At 42.0% G+C, this 26,890-nt stretch overlaps 1 protein-coding gene across 3 annotated transcripts; it reads right to left on the bottom strand.

Annotated features, from left to right (window-relative positions):
• Positions 1-6,014: 6,014 nt before the first annotated feature.
• On the bottom strand, positions 6,015-25,429 carry map3k14a (mitogen-activated protein kinase kinase kinase 14a). Of its 3 annotated transcripts, XM_053616356.1 has the most exons (17): positions 17,288-17,945; positions 16,655-16,804; positions 14,542-14,807; positions 14,412-14,451; positions 14,105-14,303; positions 13,284-13,667; positions 12,401-12,535; positions 12,160-12,289; positions 11,676-11,804; positions 9,878-9,976; positions 9,612-9,769; positions 9,324-9,474; positions 8,560-8,892; positions 8,336-8,445; positions 7,201-7,339; positions 6,993-7,093; positions 6,015-6,886 (listed from the first exon to the last, which is right to left on the bottom strand). In XM_053616356.1, the coding sequence occupies exons 3-17, from the start codon at positions 14,795-14,797 to the stop codon at positions 6,686-6,688; spliced, it is 2,565 nt and encodes an 854-aa protein (XP_053472331.1). In that variant the 5' UTR covers positions 14,798-14,807; positions 16,655-16,804; positions 17,288-17,945; the 3' UTR covers positions 6,015-6,685. The 3 variants fall into 3 exon arrangements, with proteins under 3 accessions (XP_053472331.1, XP_053472313.1, XP_053472322.1); XM_053616338.1 differs by lacking the exons at positions 16,655-16,804; positions 17,288-17,945 and adding an exon at positions 25,352-25,429; XM_053616347.1 differs by lacking the exon at positions 16,655-16,804 and having other exon boundaries at positions 17,288-17,944.
• Between the last annotated feature and the right edge of the window lie 1,461 nt (positions 25,430-26,890).

Genomic DNA, 26,890 nt, shown 5'->3' on the forward strand with positions numbered 1-26,890 from the left:
TATATATATATATACACACATACACACACAGTATCTCACAAAAGTGAGTAGACCCCTCACATTTTTGTAAATATTTGATTATATCTTTTAATGTGACAACACTGAAGAAATGACACTTTGCTACAATGTAAAGTAGTGAGTGTACAGCTTGTGTAACAGTGTAAATTTGCCGTCCCCTCAAAATAACTCAACACACAGCCATTAATGTCTAAACTGCTGGCAACAAAAGTGAGTACACCCCTAAGTGAAAATGTCCAAATTGGGCCCAATTAGCCATTTTCCCTCCCTGGTGTCATGTGACTTGTTAGTGTTACAAGGTCTCAGGTGTAAATGGGGAGCAGGTGTATTAAATTTGGTGTCATCGCGCTCACACGCCCTCATACTGGTCACTGGAAGTTCAACATGGCACCTCATGGCAAAGAACTCTCTGAGGATCTGAAAAAAAGAATTGTTGCTCTATATAAAGATGGCCTAGGCTGTAAGAAGATTGCCAAGACCCTGACACTGAGCTGCAGCACGGTGGCCAAGACCATACAGCGGTTTAAGAGGACAGGTTCCACTCAGAACAGGCCTCGCCATGGTCGACCAAAGAAGTTGAGTGCACATGCTCAGCGTCAAATCCAGAGGTTGTGTTTGGGAAATAGACGTATGAGTGCTGCCAGCATTGCTGCAGAGGTTGAAGGGGTGGGGGGTCAGCCTGTCAGTGCTCAGACCATACCCCGCACACTGCATCAAATTGGTCTGCATGGCTGTCGTCCCAGAAGGAAGCCTCTTCTAAACAGTTGTCTGAAGACAAGCAGGCTAAGGACATGGATTACTGGAACCATGTCCTGTGGTCTGAGGAGACCAAGATAAACTTATTTTGTTCAGATGGTATCAAGCGTGTGTGGTGGCAACCAGGTGAGGAGTACAAAGACAAGTGTGTCTTGCCTACAGTCAAGCATGGTGGTGGGAGTGTCATGGTCTGGGGCTGCATGAGTGCTGCTGGCACTGGGGAGCTACAGTTCATTGAGGGAACCATGAATGCCAACATGTACTGTGACATACTGAAGCAGAGCATGAACAGTATGCAGTATTCCAGCATGATAACGACCCCAAACACACCTCCAAGACGACCTCTGCCTTGCTAAAGAAGCTGAGGGTGAATGTGATGGACTAAACCCTATTGAGCATCTGTGGGGCATCCTCAAACGGAAGGTGGAGGAGCACAAGGTCTCTAACATCCACCAGCTCCGTGATGTCGTCATGGAGGAGTAGATGAGGACTCCAGTGGCAACCTGTGAAGCTCTGGTGAACTCCATGCCCAAGAGGGTTAAGGCAGTGCTGGAAAATAATGGTGGCCACACAAAATATTGACACTTTGGGTCCAATTTGGACATTTTCACTTAGGGGTGTACTCACTTTTGTTTCCAGCGGTTTAGACATTAACGGCTGTGTGTTGAGTTATTTTGAGGGGACGGCAAATTTACACTGTTACACAAGCTGTACACTCACTACTTTACACTGTAGCAAAGTGTCATTTCTTCAGTGTTGTCACATGAAAAGGTATAATCAAATATTAACAAAAAAGTGAGGGGTGTACTCACTTTTGTGAGATACTGTGTGTATAAATATATATTTATACATACATATATATTTATGTATTTTTTTTTTTTAACAATTTTGAATTCAATCAACCTGTTGGATTAACAACAGCAATAGATACTCCAAATATTCCAGTTAGCTGCGAGCTCCCTTGGTGTGAATAGGTATGCGTGTGTCTCGTTAGGAAGTACACACTTGCACATAGACGGACATCGACCCGGTCTTCTCAACGTGGTCTTAGTACTGTACTTTTTTTCCTTGATTTATTCAAAACACAAATCACATGCAATCACACTTTTATACACCTTCTCATTTTGTGGTATTTGGATACAGTCTGTTTTTCAAAAAAACGAAACAAAAAAAAAACAAATGTTTTTCTTCTTACGTTGACAGTGCCTTGGCCTTTTTTTATTATAAATCCACTTTGATACGATCACCATTTCCTCTGTCTTTTCTTAATGTTTGTATGATTGTATGAATTTTGCTGGAGCTGTTTTCTCTGTGATCCCTTTACCTTTTTATTTTATTTTTTTGTAAGTTGTAACGAGTGATAATAAAATGTTTTTACGACATTCAATTCTAAACGGATGGAGAATGAGTTTGTTATGGGGCCTAAACGCGACTGATCAGGATTAGTTATTTTATTTATTTTATTTTATTTATTTCTTTTTTAAAACATCACAATGTTCAAATCACCTTCACTAAACTGATTCCAGCTTCGGATATTGCGCTGATTTTTGTTACGCTGAATTCTCTGATCTGAAGACGTGGATTAATGGTCTACGACGGTAGTTTCAATTCAGATCACAGATTTATATTAATGTACTCCTTCTAATACATGATTGTTTCCATGGTAACAACTCGTGTACAGGCAGATGCTCCACATAATCCAAGCCTAATGATATAAAGAGATTAATAAAATGTGCTGATATTTAACAAAGAAAAAAAAATGTATCATCGTTACTGTGAAGCTAGAAGAAGTATTTATTTATTTATTTATTTATTTATTTTAAGCTTTTTTTTTTTTTTTTTGGAAGTCTCCGGTGTCAGCGCTTTGTAACAGCGAGTGCTGTTGGAAGTTTCAAGCTTATTGGTAACATGTAGCACAAATTAACTTAGAGAGAAGTGAGTGCTGGTGAGGTAACAATTAGTTATAGCTGCTGTGACGTACACCGATCAGCCACAGCATTAAAATCACTGACCGATGAAGTGAGTAACCTCGATTGGCACCTGTTATGAGGTGGGATATATTCATTAGGCAGCAAGAAAACAGTCAGTTCTCAAAGTCGAGGTGTTGAAAGCAAAAAAAATGGACAAGCGTAGTAAGGATCTGAGCGACTTCGATAAGGGACAGATTGTGACGTCTAGACGACTGAGTCTGAGCGTCTAAAAAAACGAAATTTTCATGAAGTGTTTGTACCTATAAAAAAGTGGTCCAAGGAAGGAAAACCGATGAAGCAGTGACGACGTCGTGGGCGCACAAGACTCAAGACTTGCACGTCTGATCTGATCTGATCTGATCTCACAGGGGAGCTACTGTAGTACAAAGTGCTGAAAAGGGTAATGCTGGATATGATAGAAAGGTGTCAGAACACACAGAGCATCACAGCGCGATGTGTATGGAGCTGCGTAGCTGCGGACCGGTCAGAGTGCCCATGATGACCTCTATCCATCACCGAAAGATCCTACAATGGGCATCAGAACTGGACCATGGAGCAATGGAAGAAGATGGCATGGTCTGATGGATCACGTTTTCTTTTACATCATGTGGACGCCTGGGTGCATGAGCGTCGCTTACGTGGGGAAGAGATGGCACCAGGATGCACTATGGGAAGAAGGCAAGCCGGCGGAGGTATTGTGATGCTCTGGGTGATGTTCTTCTGGGAAACTTTGGGTGCTGGCACTCATGTGGATGTTACATCCCTAATGTACACGCCGGTATTCCAGGTTTTAGCAGTGGCTTCTTTCAGCAGCATAATGCGCCCTGCCATACTGCAAAAATTGTTCAGGAACAATTTGAGGAACATGACAAAGGGTTCTCAGCCTCCGAATTCCCCAGACCTCAATCCGATCGAGCACCTCTGGGATGTCCTGGACAAACAAGTCCGATCCGTGGAGGCCCGACCTCGCAACTTACAGGACTTAAAGGATCTGCTCCTAACATCTTGGTACCAGATACCACAGCACACCTTCAGAGGTCTTGTAGAGTCCATGCCTCGACGAGTTGTTTTGGCAGCCCAAGCGGGACCTACACAATATTACCCAGGTGGTTTTAATGTTATGGCTGATCTGTATAAGTAATAACATGAGAATAACTTCTTTCTAAGCCCTTCCACAGCGTTAAATGTCACGGTTAAAAATCACAGCGGTGTTCATGTTCAAGTAGCTGAGGCCTAATCGAATAAATCGCGTTGGGACTTAATGGGAAAGAAACCAGAAATTGGATTGTTTACTGATTGTTTTCTTTTGATGCACTGCACTAGAACTGATCACAGCATCACAGCAGTGGGGGTGAATACTTCCGCAATCACTGTAACCTTTTATGTTTTTCATTCGTAGATAATATTATACTGATCATACTAATATTCTCTGCACTTTCATTTATCCACAGCTTGGTTTAGAGTCATGACATACGTTCCCGTCAGGTCCATTTCAGTCCAGACTCGAACACTACCAATGTGTAGAAGTTCAGGAGAGGTGAATACTTCTGCAAAGCGCTGCATACTCAACACCTTACCCCATGTTTGATTAACTACATACCGAACAACCATTATAGAATTTCCTAATAAATCAGTGTATTGAGATCAGTCACGGGTTTTGGGGTGGCAGATCGACGCTTGACTTTGTTTCCAGTAAAGAATCATAACGTATGAATATACTGTATATGTATAAAAGAATATGTGGTGTGTGTGTATACGTATATATATATGTATATATATATACATTTAGTCAGGCTTGATTTGAGTCAGCACCCAGGCGTAGTTTCCCAGATTTGGTGCATGTGGCTTTCTGCTACTCAGCCTACATGGTGCACATGATGATTAAATACGTCGTCATCGTGGCAGTACAGGAATTTTGACCAGCATTACGAGCTGTAGATATGAATTTTGTGCAAAAATAAACAAGATATTCTGCAAATGCAAAAACCTTGACCTGAATAAAATTTAGGCTGTGCCACCAGATCCAAAGCCTGTGACATCATAACAACATGAGTGCCATGTCATTTCTGCTTATATTAAATAAAATCATACAGCTACTAAAAAAACCAGACAGACAGTGACATCTACTTTAATGAATCAAAAAGCTCAATAATTTTCTGAGTTTATTTTTAAAAATAGTAACCGGTCGTTGAGTATATCGGTGTTTTAGGGAGGTACAAGTCTGTGAAAAGAATTTAATTGACAGTTTAATCTAATCTACAGTTTCCTGTCATTGACAAGGAAGCTGAAATGGAGGTGACGCACATTTAATCAAAAATCTGTAATTCTGTAGTAATTCTTCTGTCTGTTTCTCTCTCTGTCTCTCTCTCTCTCTCTGTTTCTCTATCTGTCTCTCTCTCTCTGTTTCTCTATCTGTCTCTCTGTCTCTCTCTCTCTCTGTTTCTCTATCTCTCTGTCTCTCTCTCTCTGTTTCTCTATCTGTCTGTCTCTCTGTCTGTCTGTCTGTTTCTCTATGTCTCTCTCTCTGTTTCTCTATCTGTCTCTCTGTCTCTCTCTCTCTCTGTCTTTTTCGGTCTGTCTCTCTGTTTCTCTCTCTCTCTCTGTCTTTCTCTGTCTCTCTCTGTTTCTCTATCTGTCTCTCTCTCTGTTTTTCTGTCTCTCTCTCTGTTTCTCTACCTGTCTCTCTCTGTCTCTCTGTTTCTCTATCTGTCTCTCTGTTATTCTTTCTGTCTCTCTCTGTTTCTATCTGTCTCTCTGTTTCTCTAGCTGTCTCTCTCTGTCTCTCTATCTGTCTCTCTCTCTGTCTCTGTTTTTCTGTCTCTCTCTCTGTTTCTCTATCTGTCTCTCTCTGTTTCTCTCTGTATGTCTCTCTCTCTCTCTGTATGTCTCTCTGTCTCTTTCTCTGTTTCTCTCTCTGTTTCTCTCTGTATGTCTCTCTCTCTCTCTCTCTGTATGTCTCTCTGTCTCTTTCTCTGTTTCTCTCTCTGTCTCTCTCTGTTTCTCTCTCTCTCTCTCTCTCTGTATGTCTCTGTCTCTTTCTCTGTTTCTCTCTCTGTCTCTCTCTGTTTCTCTCTCTGTCTCTCTCTCTCTCTCTGTATGTCTCTCTGTCTCTTTCTCTGTCTCTCTCTGTTTCTCTCTCTCTCTCTCTCTCTCTCTCTCTCTCTCTCTCTCTCTGTGTCTCTCTCTCTCTGTATACAGATGGGTTTTTACTGCCAGATCACTTCATTTATCCCGATAGTGAGGCCTGGAACAATAACGACAGCTGAGGAATGATGTATCACAGGGTTTATTGTTGCAGTCATAGACACTGTGGCAAAAAGGAAATGTTAATGCAGAGTAGTTAATATATTTTATACGATGAAACAGAAATAACTCTGTTACTTTTGCCTGATCGGAAATGAAATGGTGTTTACATTTATTCATTTAGCGGACGCTTTTGTCCAAAGCGACTTACAAATGTGGAAATACAAGCAAAGCGATCTATATATATATATATATATATATATATCTCTATATATATAAAAAAGATATGTAATGTCTTTGACAGAGGTGAGATAAGAGTCTATAAAGTTGAAATTCATAACATGTATTAACATTCATTTATAAATGTATACTGGCATCAGTAGACGGTATTTGTATACTGTATAAACACAATTATAACACTTTTAAACTGTAAGACATTTCACATAAAAAATTTTTTTAAAAATGAATACATTCTTGCAATATTGGAAGAGGAGCATAAGATCTTTCCAAAACGCACTGGCACAGTCGAGCAGATGTGAACTCATGCCGAAGGTGAATACAGAGAATGGAGGACACTGGCACAGATCTACAGTAAGAACTGAGAGAAGATGCGTGACGCTTTCATGCAGCACGGAAATATAAAAGTGTGAAACCTTTTTTGAAAAAACGATAAGACAGCAGAGGAGGTAATGAAGGCATCAGTTCCTGGTCTCCAACCTCCCGTCTCTGATCCTCCAGCTCCACGGCATGTTGCTGCAGGAGCCTTGTCTGTGTCGTGGGACGTGGGCGGAGTCAGGGGCGAGGACGCAGCGCAAGAAGAGGCCGGCTTCCTGTACTTGCTTATCGTGAGGCACCAGAGATCCGTCCTCGCTCTGCAGACTGAACACACTCTCTGAGATCTGCCGGAGATGAGCACAGACACGTCAACACACACACACACACACACATGTTCAGACATATTCATTCTGAACTCCTTTGCGCTCTCTCGCCTTGGTGTCTCCTTACCTGATCGCTGATTCCTATGGCGATGTGACCCACTTTTGCGCGCGGGGTTTCCCGGATACGGAGGCATCGCCCGTTGAAGTCCCTGATGCAAACGTCCACTCCTGCTCGGACAGAAATAGCATCTCTGAATGAAGTGTATGACACAATGCGCTAGACTCGTTTTCTCTAAACCGAAATCTGACACTTGGTCAGGTGATTCATCACTCACCCTCAAAGCAGCGAGGTGGCGGCTGATGGGCGGGGCCAAGCCAATCCATACTGAAGCTCTGTCCGTCTGATTGGCTGTTGTAGGAAAACACGCCTGAGCTGAGGTCGTCCCCGGGGCCAACTGACCAGCGACCAGAGTCCTGAAAGAAGGGAAAGACAGAAAGAGACGACATATAAGATCACGGCATTACGACAAACAGGGTAGCAAACGCTACGGAAGCGCAAAAAAAAAAAAAAAAACGACTTTAACTCCAAATAAATCACAGTAATTCAATACTAAAACCTCCAAAAATGACACGCACTGTTTACAAATGCAACAAGCTTCACTGTTTTTCCACGGGATTATCAGATCCTTCTTTCCTTCTTTCCTTCCTCTAACAAAGTTTGTACTAAAAAACACAGGGTGCTTAAAACATTTGCACAGTACCGTATATGCAAATCTGACTTCTTTAAAAATTCTTTGAAAAGACTATATATATATATATATATATACACCTTACAAACATTCTTTAATAAAAATGTAGTAACACTTTTTTTTTAAGTCAAGATATTTAAACGTCATTAAATGCTAGATTTCCTGGGCTTTGCTCTACAGGTACATCTTTACTATATTACAATGTTTTCAGAAGCGATTCTCAATTGAAACTATGACATCCGGTTCAGCCGTGTAGTTGGAGGAGGACCCTTGCGTACACAGACCTTTATGCAAAATTCAGAGATGAAAAACAACTATGCGGAGGTCGATGGGGTTTGAGGCTTTGAGGAAGTGCGGACATTCCGGTCAGAGGAGGAATGCAGAAGTGCGAGGACACACTGCTTTATTGACGAGGAGCATTATAACGCACTTCAGCGTCTGAAACCTACGGTGATTATTAGCTAATACTAAAAAAGAATCGGTACGTCAGGAAACGATGAACTCATTTCAGAGATTTCACGAGAACCGAGGCCTCCTACGGTTTTCTTGTAACAGGCAGAAACACAATAACAAAACACGCACACTAACTGTAACGCTAATGTTATCTGGACTAATTCTGATTAATCTAATCTGCAAGCAAAAATCGGCTTTCCTCATACCACGCGCTGGCCTGCGCTGTGTGTGTGTGTGTGTGTGTGTGTGTGTGTGTGTGTGTGTTTACCTTTTTGTCTCCTGCTTCTCTGCTAGAAAGGCAGTCACTACCCAGGCAGGAAAGGAGTTGCTCCTGGAGCTCGACTGAGTGCGGCTGAGACAGACTGCTCAGGAAAAATTCTACAAAGGACGAGAGTGAGCTCATGTTTATTCAAGAAAAAATACATATATATATATATATATCGAGGGGCTTAGTGAATGAATATAAGTGTAGGGTACTAGTGAAGAACTGACCCCTCTCGAGTTTGCGGAGCTCCTGCTCTGTGGGTTTGTGGGACTCGGGGCGTGGAGAAGGAAAGAGCGGTGAAGGTGGAGCGAGGTGACTCTCCTTTCTCGATACGATCTCGTCCTCCCTGTCATTCTCCTCTTTCACGTCGTCCACTGTTTCCACTCGTTGTCTATGGCATTTTGGCTCAGCACTCAGTCCAGCCTGCTCTCTGTTCTCCTGCCCTGGGCCCATCCACTGCTGCACAGAGCTATCGGAGAAGGGGCTGGGCACACACCTTTCTGGCTTCCCAAGTGGCTTTTGATAGGCTCCTCCCCTTGCTGGGCTCCGAAGACCTCCCACTAGACGGACACACAGACAGTCAGTCAAGGTCACAGAACTACAGTGATAACATCATGCCTATGTTCACACTAGCTAGTCGCAAGTTCCTGCTATGAATCGTTCGGATTTGTCGCCTTGTCAACGTGTCACGCCTAATTTGCACGGGACAAATGTCTTGACTTGCCGTGTAATGCGTAGAATACATAGACAATAAATTGCTTACTAGTGTGAACATGGGGTTATAGAGTCCCGTACGGATCGGATTCATTCTACGTGGCAGACGGTTCACGCAGTTATAGTAAAATAATCAATCGTACGTGTTGTTTTTGTCCTCCTGATTACGATGATACATAAAAAAAAACCCAACCATCCACATATATATAATCTATAGCAGTGTGCGTGCGGTGTAGAGTGTTATAGGAAGTTATGTGGTCTATATGCATACGCTTACGTTGTTTAAGTGCTTTAGCTGTTTGAACTCTGAGCTCCGTGGCTGACGCTCTTCGGCTCGGCTCTCTCTGCAGTCCCCGTTTGATGACATCAGAGGTATGAGGGCTGCAGTCGGGCGGTATCTCTCTCAGGGGCGGCGGCTCTTCGGCTATCTGCATCGACACAGTCAGAACAGTTATCGGCAAGACCCACGAGGACTGAATACAAATCTGCGTCGCCACGCTCGTAGACGACGCTTACTTTCCATATAGTACATAAAACGAAACGAATCGCTTGGCATTACGCTTACTTTGAGGTAGAGAGGGCGGGAGTAGTAGCGCGTCCATGGCTGGCAGCCATTGAGCATGTGCAGTAGCATGCAACAGCTACTCCACACGTCCGCCTTGGAGCAACGTTTCTCTCCACTCGCCACCTCAGGAGCCATGTGAGTCTCCGTCCCCTTCAGAGCTACACACACACACACACACATACACAAATGCATGCTTGGTCATCCAGTCTGCAACATGGTTTTTACTCGGTTTTAATATAACGTTTCATTGTTACTGGAGAGTTTACCTTGGAAAGGGCTGAATCCATACACGTCTAGTCGTTCTGACTCGCCAAAGTCACACAGGAATGTGTTTTTCCCATCCTCGGACAACAACACATTATCCACTGAAAGCACAGACAACGTACGGATATTTAAAAAGTGTAACTTTTTACTCATTCCTAATTAACACTGTTACTAATGCTTAAACATGATGCATTTTTCCAGAGCAAATTAATAACGTACACCCGGACTTGACTTTTATACAACGAGGTTTGATTAGATTGTGAAACGTAGGTGTTGGAAGGACGCTGACCCGGTGAGTGTGCATCGGTTAAAGTTCATTAAAGACTTCTGCAGGATGATAAACCCGACTGCCAGGCAACAAAACGCTTCCCAGAAATCAGGCGGTTTGCTCAGTCAGTAGTTTGTTCCAGGAAGGTGTGATTAAAAAAAAAAAGAAAAGAAAAGCGCTTTCGGTTTCCATGTCGTGACTGGACTAGAGTATAAATCTGATGGCCCACACAAACAAGATTTCCTTCTTCATTGAACACCAGAGGGCGCTCCAAAAGACAGACAGACGGAGCAAAACATAGTTTCCTAACTTCCTAAAAATTCTCTCGAATGTGTGTACCGAAGACTGAAATGTTCATATTACAGATTCATGTCTTCACACTCTTTTTTTTTTGTTGTTTTTTTTTTTGTTTTTGTTTTTGTTTTAAACAAACTTCTCTGAGTTCTTTGTGTCTGTTCGTTTTCCTGTGACTCTCGATGTCACCTCATCCCCCCCTCCCCTCTGCACTTTTCATGAGTCACTCTGGGAAATTCCCAGCTTTGGTCTCAGTCACATACACACATTCTCTCTCTCTCTCTGTCTGTCTCTCTTAAACTTAAACACACACACACACACACATACTGGACTGCACTCTCTCACCACAGGTGCTACGCTCTGTGCCGCACCCGATTCCTGTGAAAAGCCTTAAAACCAAGAAAAAAAAAAAAAAAAAAGCCACAGAACAAAACAACTGATGTGTTGATACGTTATAATAACATCATATCCTTCACTGAAACCATCGTTCTCTAATAACACCGACGTTTCACTCTCAGACTTTGATCAGAACAGAGATTCATCACTGAGGTCATTTCAGTGCTCTACCACAAAGCACTTTTTTTTTTTTCTACCACAAAGCAGTTTTTAAAACTAAAAATCAGCCCTGGCTTGAATTCTGATGGTGCTCATATTAAAACAGTATTTATTAGCGAGCTACAGTTATCTCACACGGCATCTGCGACTGCTTTCCTAGTGTCCAGCAGGACGCGCACCTTTCCGGTATGATCTGCTTACAAACATGTGACTCAACGTCTTGGTTTCAGACTGGAAGCGCTGATATCTTAAAGATAAAACGTTCCCGAAAGGCAGTCAGTATCCAGATTTAAACCTCGTCACGGTCGAGTCGGCTCGAATTCTTATTGGTCGGAAGGTTTTCTGGAAGAGCCGCTCGTTCTAACACGTTCTCGTTTCTAGAGTAGCGGCTCGTTCGCAGCGACAGCTGCTCCGGATAAAAGCGTGGAATGGTTGGATGTGGTGACGTTTTCTTGGATGTTTCTTTCGAATTTAATGGGGAAGGAGTCTCCAGTGTCAGCACTTTGTAACAGGGAAAAAAAAAAAAGGAGAGCTGGTGAGGGAATGACTGTGTATAGCTGCTATAAAACAAGCGATAAGGTGTTGTGTGGACATTCCCCAACATTAAATGGAACTATAAACAGTATATAACATACACCACGGCTACGCTTATATTGCTTTTGTTTTGTTTTTTCGGTCGTTACCTTTGACGTCCAGGTGTAGGATGTGTCTCTTGTGCAGGTGCTCTAGCGCCCCCAGGACCTGATGCATGTAGTGCAGGGAGAGATCCTCGGGCAGGCGACCCCTTTCTGACAACAACTGCCCCAGAGAGCCTGGAGGTGGAGGAGGAAGGACGGGACAAAGAGGAGAGTCAGGAGAAAGTGAAGTTTGGCACTAGATTAACCAACGGCATACTGGCTGAAGGAAGCAGAGGTGACGATGTGTAACGCACGTGTCCTAAGTGATTTTGTGTGTCCTTGCTTTCAGATCTTGCTGTACACACACACACACACACATATATATATATATATATATATATATATATATATATTTAAATATATGTGTGTGTGTGTGTGTGTGTGTATTTCATAACACTTGTCTCCCAAATGCAAATTCAACTAACTTCCCGACTCAAATCGCACAGGAGGTTATAACACATTAGGGGCAGGGGTTCGCCTTAATTCGTACCAGGTTTGAGATCCATGAACAGGACGACGGATCGACCCTCTCGGACGAATCCGAAAAATTCCAGCACGTGAGGAGACTGGAGGGCACTCCACGAGCCCACCTCCTCACTTCTGAAATGTTCTAACGGCACCTAACAAACGCAGCAGAGAGAAGGAGGTAAGGACATGCAACCATGACCTGCACACACACACACACACACACACACACACATGTACACACTGGCACATAGCATTCATAGTACCTTTTTGGCAGCGCACACAAAGCCGCTGGTTTTGTCTCTGATGCTGTAGACGAATCCGAACGAGCCTTCTTTTAGGAAATCACAGCACTCGTAATCCCTTCCCTCTCGATATTCATAGTCCTGTGGCTGGAGTTCCTACACACACACAAACACACAGGACAAGGTCTAGTTTATACAACAGTTGCTAGTTTTACAACAAGTGGACATTAATGGAAATGAATCAGTAAAGTTTAAACACCTCAGGAGAACTCAGAAGATATTTATTTACTTACTTACTTACGTTTTTAGAATTAAACGTCAGATTTATTCATGTTAGTTCTGTCCAATCTTTTTCCAGAGGAATTCCTGAATATAAGCACATTGTGTAACATCCTCTACACACTTCCTGCAAGCTGCGATTTTCCAAACTCGGTCGTAGCGTTTGAAACTTTTTTTTTTTTTACTTGTAAAGTATTGGACCGGTGTGGAAAGGGTGCTCGCAGTCGCAAAGAGTGAATCGCAATCTATAAATGTTCGCGTGTTGCGCGGGGTGCATGTGAGGAAACTCCCGTAAGCAGAAGTAGGCTACTGAGATAAACATGAAACCTCTCGAGCTGAAAAACAGGAAACCGCTGACAAACATGCAAGCGTTCGCGCCCGATGGTTTTTTTTTTGTGTGTGTATTTTTTTAATCGATGTATGTTTCACTCTCTCTTGTATGTAGTAGTATGACTACTGCATGTGACTCACTTTTTCAACTATTTAACTGTGCAGTCATGTATGTACTTGTCTCAGGCTGCGTGTGTATTTGTATTCACAACGGGTATAGGTTGGCCGTTCTTCCGTTTGTTTGTTTTTTTCTTTTCAGTATGACACATCGAGTGTCACTTCACACACATCTCACCTCTTTAAAAAGTATGCCTTCGTTCGTGTAGCTCTCTTCCGTCTCTTCCTGTTCGTCTTCTCTGTCCTTCGCGTCTCGGACCATCTGTTTGGCGAACGCCGAGGCGAAGGAGCACTCGGCCTGCGAGACGTTGTTCCTGAGGCCTGCTAGTGCCAGGCTGCATTCGGCTTCGCTGATGAGCGGCGAGTCGGGGTCCGGCGAGCACTCGCTCTCCTGGCCGTACGATTCCAGGCCATGAGCGGGAATGAAAAGGCGCTCCCAGGATTTGCAAGACAGCGGAGTGCTGAGGCCCGGGTGAGAGGAGTAGGACGGCTCCGCTGTCTCCTGCACAGACAGGCTTTCTGTGCTAATTGCACTGCTGCTGATGTAGCTACATTGTCCAAGCTGGTGGAAAAACACACACACACACACACACACACACACACACACAGTCTCAGTGCTCAATTATGAGGTACAAACTGGTATAACTGTTTATATACAAACATATATTCAGTGGTATTCTATACTAGACGTTCTAATTCTAATTTACTCACTGCATCAAGTATTGAGCGTCCGTGATAAATTTACGCTAAAGTTACAGAATGTTAAGTCCACCCGGATTCTGTTCCTGTTCACCTTCCCAATGTGTTTCGTTTTTGTCCCGTTTTCTCTCCACTTTCCTTATATGGTCGACATTTCCTGTTCACGGTTTGCCGTCACCATGGCGATTAATTAGTTGAAGTCTCTTTGTTCTTCGTGGACTTTATGACTCCCTATGATTTCCCTTAATAATGAATGCGTTTAACCCGTAACCACTCCATATACACTCGAGTCCATCTCACCTCGCCGCTGTCCTGTTGTGGCACTCGAGTGAGTCTTCTGTCTCTCACACTCTCGCTCCCGCCGTCCCTCTGTTGGCCCTCCCTCTGCGAAACCCTCCGCCGCTGTCTCTTCCGTCGTTTTTTCCTCGGCTGGCGGTGAGAGACAGAGCCTTGGGGTAAGGACAGGGCTGGCCTGAAGTTGCTGTACACGTTTTTATGTCTGGAAAGAAACAAAAGGAACGAAACCGATATAAACGAACCGGTTCACGTTTTCGTTTCCGGTGTCTTTTAGTGACGCGGTCGATCGATCGATCGATCGGGGCTTTACCTGCTGTTGGGGCAGAATTCCTGTGAGTCCTGAGATTCACCTGTAGAGAGAAGATAACGTTGACCACAGGTCAGTCTTTTTCCTTTGCGTTCCTTTTTTCAAGCTCTTTAGTAGAAGGATTAAGACTTACACTCTGCCTGGGCGATGAAGGACGGTTTCTCGGTTCCCAGAGGTCCTGTGCCTACATGCTTGGCTGTTCCATGAGAGATGACCTCGATGAATTTGGAATAATCCATCAGCTCATGCTGTTTATCGCCCTTCCCAGAGGTGTCAGGCGACTGAGGCTCGACGCTGGACGCGAGGCAGACGTGGCCCTTCGCTTTCGGCTGGTTTGTGGACATGGAGAAGGGCCGGGTGGAGTTAAAGATCCTCTGTTCCACCGCCATCTTTCAGAACCTGGAAGAAACAGACACAAGAGATCCACCTTCACACCTGGCCTTCTTTAACGGCTGCTCGTCACGGTGACTTACACCGGCAAGTATTTTCTTTCAGACGTGAGAAAGTAATAAAAACTCGTCGACTTCCAACAGCCAGTGGCTTCGCTAATCTCACGTGAACTTTGTACCGCCGACAGTGTTCTGGCTCACAGGGACAAATGCTAGTCTGTTCTTTCAGAGCCTCACGAGGACGTTCGTGCCATCTGGTGAGGAGGAAACCCGATCACGGTTCTCAAGCGCTTATCTCAGTTGGAGCGGAGGCCTCAAAGGATGACAGTGAAGTTGATGAGGAAGTAACTGCCTGGACGAGGCGGAGGCGAAGCCAGAGAGGCCGGTTTACGGCTAGGCCTTTAGAGCGAAATAAGATACGAGCTGGACGTGATTTGATTTGCCAAAAAGTACCTGTGTACCAACTCTGCTTAAACAGTGATTGGAGTTCAGAAAGTCTTATAACCGATACCAGATCCACATACCTTATACTCTTTCAATCTGAATGAAGAAATACGTATCATGATACATATTCTTTTTAATTTTTCTCCCCAAATTTAGGTGTTCCCGATTGCCACCCACTAGCTAACTCTTCCTTATCACAAGACAACACCCACCCGGGGAGGGCGGGGCAAACACGTGCTTCCTCTGAGACATATTAAACCAGCATCACAGTGCAGAGCAACACAATCTGAAAAAAGTGCACACTATCTGCCCTCTTCCGCATACTTGAGCTCACAGATGAGCAGGGTTTGCTAGCGTAGACGTGACTAACAGGGACAGAGTATTCCATCCCTCCCAACCGGAGAGCACGTCCAAATTTGCCGTCTTGGCTCCTGGCCACGGTTGGCTGTAGCATTCTCAGGATCCTGACGTGCGATCTCTCGGCGGTTTTCTGTTGCGCCGCTCGGACGCTTCTGTTTCCGCGTCTCGACCTACTTACAGAAGCGTTTTTTAAAACCACCGTGCGATTTTTTTTTTATTCGCGTTATCGGAACGTTCGCATCGGATGGGCTAGATGAAAGAGGAAAGGATATATATCGTCGATGAGGAACGAAATTTCACAAACGCGTGTCCCTACCATAACGTTCAATGCACTACAATTGCTGACTGAGTCTTTAAGGAAGCGACAACAACAACAACAACGACAAAAAATTTTCAGCGTTTTTATTTCCCAAACTCCCAAAATAAACTGATGTATTCACTGCACAAGCTACAGAAAAATATAAATAAAAGGTTATTAATAATAGACAGTGTTGGTGAGATACTTAGTTGACTGGAAGTGCGAGAGGTGTGTGTAAAGATTACAGTGGTTACAGCATGTTGCATCAGTGCGTCCTCACTTGACTTCTCTCACTCTCTCTCACTCTCCCTCTCTCTCTCTCAACTTAAAAGAAAGCAGGCCTCGTTCTCAAGCGGACATGAACTGACTGCGAGCCAAACACTCGTTGCCTTCAGAATGCCGAGTTCTCCATTTTAAAAAGGCGGGAGATGTCATCATCAAGCATTAGGCAACATCGACTGTACAAACACACACATTTGCTCCGTTGCTGATTCGCGAAATCGCGTGTAGAACAACGCACAGTGCACGCAGACGCATTCACTTCCATGCAAAATGTATGTAATCCAAAGCCTTGCAGGCATCTTGTTCTTATTTACGCTGTTGTATCATGCTAAAGGGTATAAAATGGATGTATGTTAGGTCATGTGACACTTGTACCGAGACGACCTTTGAAAAGAGGGAGTGGCGGATCTCTCTGTGATAAACTCGAATGAAGAATGTGTGGGTGGGTGAAGGCACACAAGACGTCTTCTCACCGCGACTGCGTGCCTCTGCCAGAGCAAAGTCCCTGGGCTTTGATCCGAATCAAACAGGCAGCACAGGCCCACACAGCATGGCAAGTGCTGCTGTTTTTTTTTCCCCCTTCATCGAGGAGACCAATCAGTGACCGTCATGCTCCGACTGCTCTGAAAACAACACATTTGCACGGAGTAAGGCATCCCTGCATCCTGGAAAACACTCGTCCTGAATGCACGGTGTTTCCGTGTAAATATAACCACTGATTAACTTTAACACGCGAGGAGCGTGCTTCGCTAGATTAGATCTTTAACTCTTCTCTCGAAATCATCATTCTGCTGTCATGCCTCAGTGTCGCTCCGGTAATACCGCATTCTTTCCGTCCGACTTCCTTATACTGCCGAGTTCAAAACAACACAAGCGCTTGTGTACAGGAACGCTTACACTCGCACACACCTTTCAGTGCGAAATACTGTCTATCACACATAATACCACACACCAAGTAATAACAAACACCTCATTTGTGCAGGGGTAATATGAAATACGATACGCAGTATGACGTACACTTGCACATGAATTTAAAATATATATATATATATATATATATATATATATAAAGTCAAAAAGATAGTAAGAAGAGATGAAAAGCATACCAGCTATGAGACTGCAGAGAATCGTTCATTCCTGGCGGTTTCTCCTTTCTTTATACGTTCAAAGGCTCATGAGGGAGAATGCACGCTTTCTACGCTCATGTCCGTGTGTGTTTGGTGTACTCACACACGGCGTTCTGTTCATTCAGCTCTTCCCTCTCGCTCTCTTTCTCTCTCTGTGTACGTCGGATGCTGGCCTGCTTCCAGGCGACTCTCATTGGGCAAGCGGTATGCTGATTTACAAGAAATCTATCCGGCTTCTCTTTTCTCACCCCTCCTCTCTCTCTCTCGCTCTCTCTCCTGTTCCCGTTTTAACAAGACGGCAGTGTGACCTTTCAAAAAGAAAGCTCTCTCTTTCTTTCTCTCTCTCTCTCAATCTCTCTCTCTCTCTCTCTCTCTCTCTCTCTGCCAATCTGTCTTTTATTTAACATCCAAGTTTGGATTTGCTGCTATCACAGCGACAAACTCAATTCCACGCCTGAGCAATCGCTCAAACCTGTGTAACATCATACTATATTCGCTACACTTACCATCTGAGGAAACACGGCTATTCTCCAAATTGACCAGTCAGACAATCAAAAACAAAAAAAACAAGCAACAAGTCGTTGATCTGTGAGAAGTTATGGCCATGCCCCACCCCCGAGCTTCACTGTCGAGCGAATGATTAATTCCGCTTCCTCAATTCCTCTGGCATGTCAGACACACAGAAATTCATAGGTCGTCTACATGCACATAAACGGCTTATGTTGGACTCGCAATGGCCTATGCGACCACCAACCTCAATGACATTTCTGAAAGGAGTTCATTACCGTACGGCCGAGAGCAAAAGGTTTTCGCCCAACGTGGGTTTCCCGTCTGTTTCGCCAATTTATCGACCAATCACAAGAGATTCTGTTCAGAGGATACAAGAGAAGGTGGAGGCCGTAGTTATGAGAAACGTTTGTCGCTGCTAAACTATTTCGATCGTCTCACCTGGACGAGGCTGAGCAGAAGCCTTAAGCCTTTACAGCTAGACCTTAAGAGCGAAATAAGATACGAGCTGGACATGAGTTGATTTGACAAAACGTACCAGTGTACCAACTCTGCTTAAACAATGAGTTCAGTAAGTCTTACAGTAAGGAGTTCAGTAAGTCTCATAACCGATACCAGATCCAGATACCTTATACGCTCTCAATCTGAATGAATAAATACATAATGGGAAATAAGACGATGAAATATCAATATCGCTACAAATGATGTCACGGTACACTTTTCTGAGCTAACACGAGATAAAGTTTTTCAACACGAACTTTTTCTGATCGGAAGCAGTTGGTCTGATGTTCGAACTCTTACATTTTACGATAAAATTGATCTTAGAATTGTTTTGATCATTTTCACTTTAAAATAATTTACTTTTGTAGACATAATCGATTTTAAGATCATATATATTTTAATGCCAGCTGGTTACCAATTATATATATATATATATATATATATATATATATATATATATATATATATATATATATATATATATAGCATGATACATATATATTCTTTTTTATTTTTCTCCCAATTTGCTCCCCAAATTTAGGTGTTGCCTATTGCCACCCACTAGCTAACTCTTCCTTATCACAAGACAACCACCACCCGGGGAGGGCGGGGCAAACACGTGCTTCCTCTGAGACATAACAAACAAGCATTACAGGGCAGAGCAACACAATCTGAAAAAAGTGCACACTATCTGCCCTCTTCCGCATACTTGAGCTCACAGATGCGCAGGTTTATACTAGTGTAGACGTGACTAACAGGGACAACGTATGCCATTGTTTCACTATTAGCATCTCAATACACAGTACACTATTGAACCATGTCTATTATATGTAATGATTAAGGAACAACTGAGAAACCAAACACACTAAATGTCCTATCAGTAAAAAAAAAAAAAAATCCTATTTCCTCTTCTTCTTTTCCTCCACAACATGGAGGAATTGGCCGTTTTAAAACCGTGTCTGCTATAATGGCACGGATCACGCAACAGTACGTGATATTATCCTGAAACAAGCAGAGTGTTTTGGGTTCGCATTGTGTTGCGCAACATGATTTATTCAAATTAGACTCCACATGTTCCTAATTCATCAACAAGGCAGTGTGTTTAAAGGAAAAACAACTGGCTTGTGGTGTAACTGCCACTGGCACTTAGTTGCTTTATTCATTATGACCAGCCATCCTACATCCTTTTTTCTTTTCTTTTTTTTCGTTTTCTTTTAGTTTTACAGTCATGATGAATTATTAATTACCCACAACAGGCGTTAGACCACAAGTCTGAGATGACACTCCTGTTTCGGTTTTGGTGTTGGAGAACGTTTTGAGGAAAATTTCATTCTACTGGGTGTTGGCTTTCGTCGGGACGGCATTGGAAACCGAACGGTGACGCCTGAACCTCGACTGCATCGAATTAAAATGTGAATGTTTTCCAAAGCTGAACAGAGCAGGCCACTTCTCATATCCTTGTTTTCCTCTGAAACGCTCCGGGCCGTTTGAGGAAGTGAAAGACACAAAGTGATTGTCTCACTCACTTTGTCACTCACCTCATAAAAACCAGAGGCTATAGTTGGTGTATAGTAGACACAATATAGGGTTCCCAATCAAGAACTGTTTTTTTTGGGGGGTATAACTGAAATTTCACAATTTCCAGCACGAGTGAGTGAAGTTTGCACCAATGATAAAGGGAAGTAAGGACGGTTCTGGCGAGAGCACCCGGAAAAGTGTGGTGAGCAACTGGGTGGGAGCTGAACATGGAGGAAATCACACACTCGGCTATAATGACAGGGTTCGCTTCTTCATGGTCTGAAACTACAAAACCACCCTGACCACTGGGCATGAACGTTCTCATGCTCAGTAACGTCCATGACTGAAACCGAATACGCACCAGGTTTCTGACAGCAGCCTAACTAACTCATCGCCACGGAACAATGCAACCTTGTAATGGTGCAGTCAGTTTGCTATCAAAGAAATGTGGAGTGTGTCTTGTCTGATTTGCATTAAAGACAGAATACGACCAAAGGGCAGGTAATACATTCGCGAAAGCCTGTTTCTGCGAAAAAATAAAACCGTTATTTTTTATTAACTTTCCTCAAACCTCAAATTTTGCTCTCAACATTATAGCAGGAAATGTTTTTGACGTTTTCTTCACGTTGGTTATTCACGTTTATTCCTTCATCGCATGTTCGCATATCAGGTCCCTACAGCGTTTAAAGAGCATGTAATAAGAGTTTTACCTCATGAACAGCACACACACACACACACGCACACACACACACACTCGTGTTTAGGTGTTTAACAGAAACCTTTTAAAAGGCTTTATACTTGGCACATAACTACGTATATTGTATGTTCAGCAAGTTTCAGTCTGAGTGTGTATGAAATCCGAACAGGCCATTTAGCATGAGGAAAGAAAAAAATGAAAAACCTTGTTTAAATATTGGCTCCTCCCTGTACTTTGCATGGGAGTACTAACTATGATCTTAATTTATCCCTCTTTATTCTGGATCTTAAAATCATAGAGTCCAAGATTTTATCAGATATCTGACACTAAAACACCCCCCCCCCATTATTATTATGGAGGAATATGTTGTTTGAAACAGAAATCACTATGAAAAACACACACACACACACATATATATATATGGTATAAGTTGAAATACGAGCTGATCAAATGAAAACATTTGTGTTTAGACCCCGCTGTATGACTAACGATGAGAAAAATGTGTTCGATACGTCGGAATGCATGAGAAAGACGGATTACGGGGCTGCTCCTAATGAAAATCGGATGTTTTCTCCTCCCTGAAATCCCGACGAGAAGGAGTGTACAGGAGTGGGAGAGGAGAGGAAGAGAGGAAAGTGTACACTCAGGATTGTGTGTAATAATCCGGGGGCGAGTGGTGGGTGTATCAAAAAGACCGGATAACGTGTGAAAAAAAAGAGAGAGAGAAAAAAAGGAAGACTTTAAAATGCAGAACCAGGCAGAATGAGAAACACACACACACACACACACACACAGGGCTATGACTCATGTATGCCCCCGCAGATGTACAGGATGCTTCAGGCCTGAGTAAGACCTACTCTGAGCTTTGTATCTGTGGCCCAGAGGAACCTAAAGCCCCAAACCAGCCCCAACCTGCACCAAGAGATCTCTTCAGACCCCTATAGCCCCACTCCTCTACACCCACAATCCTCTGGGAGACGGATGGCTTGAATAAATGATCCACATTTAGCTACCACCCACACAGATTTCCTCGGCAGGGTAAACGAGTGCGTCTTTAAGTCTTTAAATCATACGCACCTCTCCTGGGGTACCTAAAAATATACAGTCTTTCGAATCATTTTTTACGTTGTACCGACACGCCTTATTGCCACTTTAAAAAAAAAAAACACAACATTTTTTACATTGGCTACGTGTTTAAAGTCAGATCTTAATACCGAAATAAAGTTTATTTAGGTTTACCATAGAGTTTTTACTTTCCCTTTTTTTTTTTTTTTTATAGACTGAATTTCAGTACATTCTTTCAGCACTATGTTCTGGCTCGAGCATTTTGCATGTCGAATTACATTCAAAGTACTTTTTAAATGTTTGATTTATTTACATGCCATAACTTTTTAGAACTATTTTACTCTATTTAAAATCCTGCACACTCACACAGTATTTGCTAATAAACATTTGAGAATAAAATCTTCATTGTTATAAAATACTTTGAAGTGTTCGGTTCTTAGCTTGGTTTCCGAGTGGCACGTGGTCCGGAAAACTGCAAAAGAACGCGGTGGACTTCGTATAGACGTTAACTTTGTGCATGTTTGCAAAGAAACAGGATTTACACTCGCGTCCTCGTTTTAAGGAATGTTTCCGTTGGACACTCGATGCTGCACCTCTCAGCACGGACATTTTCCAGCTGCTGTGGCAACCTCGACTAAACACGGCATACACAACAACACCTGCTTGCGCTGAGCAGCTAAAAATATACCATGGATACAAAGCTATATCCAGTTCGCTATGCGGATTACGAGCGTGCGCATCGCTACGCAGACGTCCATTCATGTTACGGATTCATTCACCGGCATCATATATATATATATATATATATATATATATATATATATATATATATATATAATGGCATCTTATGATTCGGAAGGATGTAATTAAATAATGCAATTAGCTGAAGCAACCTGCCCTTTCTTGGGAAAATAATCAACTGCATTTGTTTTGTCTCATTCATTTCAAGAGAGAGAAGGAAAAGGAGAGGCTGGTGTTGCTCTAGCATAAGTAATAACAGGAACTTGTTACTACTGTATACGCAGACAAAATGTTCGATGCTTCTTCCGCAATAAATGACCAAATATGTAGGCGTTGCTGTGGTATAAGAAGAACAGAACACTTTGGGACATGCTGTTATAGGAAAATAACTTCGGGGTGCTTATCGGTAACTCCGCTTCGCGTCAGGCCACATCACACTTCAAACATCCTGCTGTTGATTATTACCCTATAACAGCTCACCACAAGTGTTTGACTTATTCGTCATATGTATATATAAAAAAAAAATATTTTAAACCGAGCTTGACCAGTATAGTTCCTTGTAATTTTGCTCAGTTCAGTCAGTTGACTCACTGAGTCACTAAAGTTGACTCAGTTCAAATAGTTAGATTAATTTGCTATGAAAATGTAATAACTCATGAAACATGACGGGATTACGCCTATTGTTCAAGGAAGCCAAATCAGATAATTGAGTTCTGTAGCATTTTTCGTACAATATATATGTTTACTCGTGTATCTGTAAACCGTATAAAACATGTCTCACTAGCAAATGGCGAATTGCTTGAAATAACAACAGATATCGTTCGAATGAAACGAAATACACGCGAATACAACTACGACTGCACCAAATGTTCAGCTACAACATCTACAATTTCACAATAATATCTTCCGCGGAATAAAGCAATGGTGCTGGATATTTTGACGGAATATGTTTGGCTCGCTCGGACACCTACGCCACAGCACGAGGGAAATTCTCTTCCGTGTGGAGGAACAACACCATAATCAACAGGCCATGCAAACTACAACAGCTCTGGGTTCATAGTATGTACGCATGTTTAAAATCCGAGCTTATACTTGTACTTGTGAGATTCTTTACAAAGAACGCTACACGTAATCCGATTCAAAGTTACATGTATATGTGTATTGCGCGTATTGCTATTAAAATATGTAATTATGAACTTTGTATAGCCACGGGACTTTTCTTGCACCTGCCACGTTGGTCAGCGAGATGTTTACATGAACCTATTTATTCAGGTTGATCAGTCAGATTATGAACCGATTATTTTGCTGCATGTAAACTTTTTTAGTTTTTATTAGTATAATGCAATCTCTTCCATGTTGACTTCCTGCCAGAAAATACCACATTTCTTTGACCATTTAGGAAATGACCAGGGTCTTCTAATGCGTTTTCTATAATGTATCCAGTTTCAAGTTTCTTTATGTAAATTCGAACCATCACATCTCAGAAAGTTTATTTTATTTTATTTTATTTTTATTTTATGATATTGCTCACAATATCTTGATGCAAAAGGTGGCAGCATTTCAGCTAAGTCAATTTCCTCCAAACTATCCTTGGGGCACGTGTAAATTCTGGAACGATTTAAAATAATCCAAATAATTCTGGTTAGCCTGATAATATTATAGTATATGACTAATATATGACATTTATTTGCATGTTAACAGATAACTGATCACTTAATACCCAGATCAATTCCTGTAAACATAAACATCTTGGGTGGCCTAAGACCTTTTGCACAGTAATGGTATTACAGCATACTGTAACAACACAATGTTAAATATTCTACGAATGAATGTTTAAAAAGTATTCAAATAGTATTTCTAAATCCATGCACACATGCTACAAGATATTTTTTTTTTTTTTTTTTACTTGTTTACAACAAGCATATGGGGGGGGGGGGCACTACTTTGTTGTGTAGACTTTTTTCTTGTGGCAAATTTGAAAATATTCCAGCAAAAAAATTCACAGTGATAATGTAATAAACAATTTATTACATTCACTCATACAAGTATTGAATTAACACCATTTAGTGTCACTTATTTTAATATTATTGTAATGTATAAGATGTTTAAAAGTGTGTAAATGCAAATATATATATATATATATATATATATATATATATATATATATATGAAGTGTGCAGCCCAGACTTCTATGTGTACAAACTGCAAATATACCCTTCATTGTATATTATATATATATATATATATATATATATATATATATATATATATATATATATATATGTGTGTGTGTGTGTGTGTGTGTGTGTGTGTGTGTGTATATATATATATATATATATATATATATATATATATATATATATATATATATATATATATAGTGTGTGTGTGTGTGTGTGTGAACAAGACCCAGCTGAATACACTCCTTAGTATACATACATAAACGGTTCATTACCGTTTATGTATGTGAACATACATAAGTAAGTGAACATAACAGGTCCAAATACGACTTATTTCTAATTAAAATTAGGCACAGTTTACTTCCTAAGCTTAGTTCTAACTCAGAAAAACGTTAGTTTATTAAAATAGAGGATAAATAAAATTATATATATATATATATATATGTATACAAACCCGGATAAAGATATACAAGCACAAGAGGAAATGATTTTCGCGACGGGCTTCCTGGTACAAAAATATCTATAACTGTACTATAAATATATCCTGTTAAAAAACTCAAAAATATTTTATCTATATATATATACACATTTATATTGCGAAGTTTTAACCGTGTTACGTTACTAAACAAAACGGTATAAAGTTATTGATAAGATGTAACCGAATTGTGTGAAGTTAACGCGAGCACTTCCGGTTGTTCTCTCCGCCATTTCACAGCAACAGAAACGTTTTTAAATGTAACCGAAGTAAAGCCAGCTGTCGCGAACTCGTATTTAAACTGGTTTACGTGACACATGATGTAACTATTCGGACCGTTTCAAGTGAGAAGAACTTACCTGTTGGTGTAAATGTAGTGTAAAACTCTGGTGTGGTGGTGTTGGGAGGTTTCTTCTCTTCTCTCTCTGCCAGATGTGTTGAACAGGAAGTGTAAAAGGAGGAGGGATGGAGAGACCAAAGTTGGCAGTGCAGCATAATATAAAGTTGCAAATGTGCATCTAAAACGTTGATCCTAGTGCAAAATACACCTAGATTTTGTAAAAGTGTGTGCATTCGAAGCTATAATATGAAGTTTAGCCTATTAAAGGAAAAGTCCACCCACACACCAAGCGGTTTTAGATTGAAATGTGAACGATGTGCTTTGGGATTCTGGTATGGATTGGTTGGTTGGTTGGTTGGTGCTGTATTTTCATTACTTCCTTGAGATGTTGTGGTGTGTGAGTGTGTGTGTGATTGTGCCCTGCGATGGATTGGCACCCTGTCCAGGGTGTACCCCGCCTTGTGCCCGATGCTCCCTGGGATAGGCTCCAGGTTTCCCCGTGACCCTGAAAAAGATAAAGCGGTATAGAAGATGGATGGATGAGATGTTGCCCTTGTGATTGTCTGCCATTTTGACGTCACGGTGGGGACGCTACGCTGCGTTCGACTACAGGTCATAACTCATAATTCCTGACATCTGACCAGGCAAAACCAAAGAAAACCCCACCACGACTTGAAAGTCCTACTTGGGAACTAGGCACGGTCTCCTCAACCACGAGTTCCACTAAGTAAACCAACGGTAATTATACGAAGAAGAAGTAGAAGAAGCCTTTATTGTGTCACATATACATTACAGAACAGTGAAAATCTTATTAGGAAACTCGGGTTCAGAACGAAGGTTCATCATGATACAGCACCCCTGGACTGGAGCAGAGAGGGTTACGGGCCTTGCAGCTCAAGGGCACTACAGCGGCATCTTGGTTGTCCTGGGACTTGAACCTTAACCATTGAGCCACCACTGCAAAGATTTGAGGACGAATACATGACTCGTCACAGTTTGTTGCTTGTTGCTAACAAAAGCATCCATGTCCAGCCCCCCCCCCCCCCCCCCCCCCCCCCCCCCCCCACAGTAAACTTTGTAGCTTGAAGCTTTTGAAGCGTCATTCCGAGCTTCCCACTTCTGCCCCTGTTGGAAAACAAACAAACAATTGAAACCCTCATCGACTCTGTAATGGTTTTAATAGTTATAATGGGACTTGTTTTGGTTTCAATGGAAACTGTAATGGTCCCTGTGGACCCTGTACTGGTCCCTATTGGTAATTTGTTGCCTTCTATTGGTGGCATGTTATGTCCAGTGGATACCATTAAGAGCCAGTGATGGTAATGGTAATGTTTTAATGGTTAGCTCTTGGTTTGTAGTGGTCTTTGTAGTGGAAACCATTAGAATTTCTGTGATGGTTTTTATTGGGGTTTTTTTTCTTCGGTAACCCGAATGGAGCATTACTAGCATAGTTACAATGGTTCTGAATAGGAGAAAAAAAAATTTATAGGACAAAATTTTCATATGTCTCAAACATAAGGGATAATGGTAAGTTTTCTGTTATCTCCTAAAAACAAAA

Source organism: Ictalurus furcatus, chromosome 2 (assembly GCF_023375685.1).
Source record: "Ictalurus furcatus strain D&B chromosome 2, Billie_1.0, whole genome shotgun sequence".
Lineage (NCBI taxonomy): Eukaryota > Metazoa > Chordata > Actinopteri > Siluriformes > Ictaluridae > Ictalurus > Ictalurus furcatus.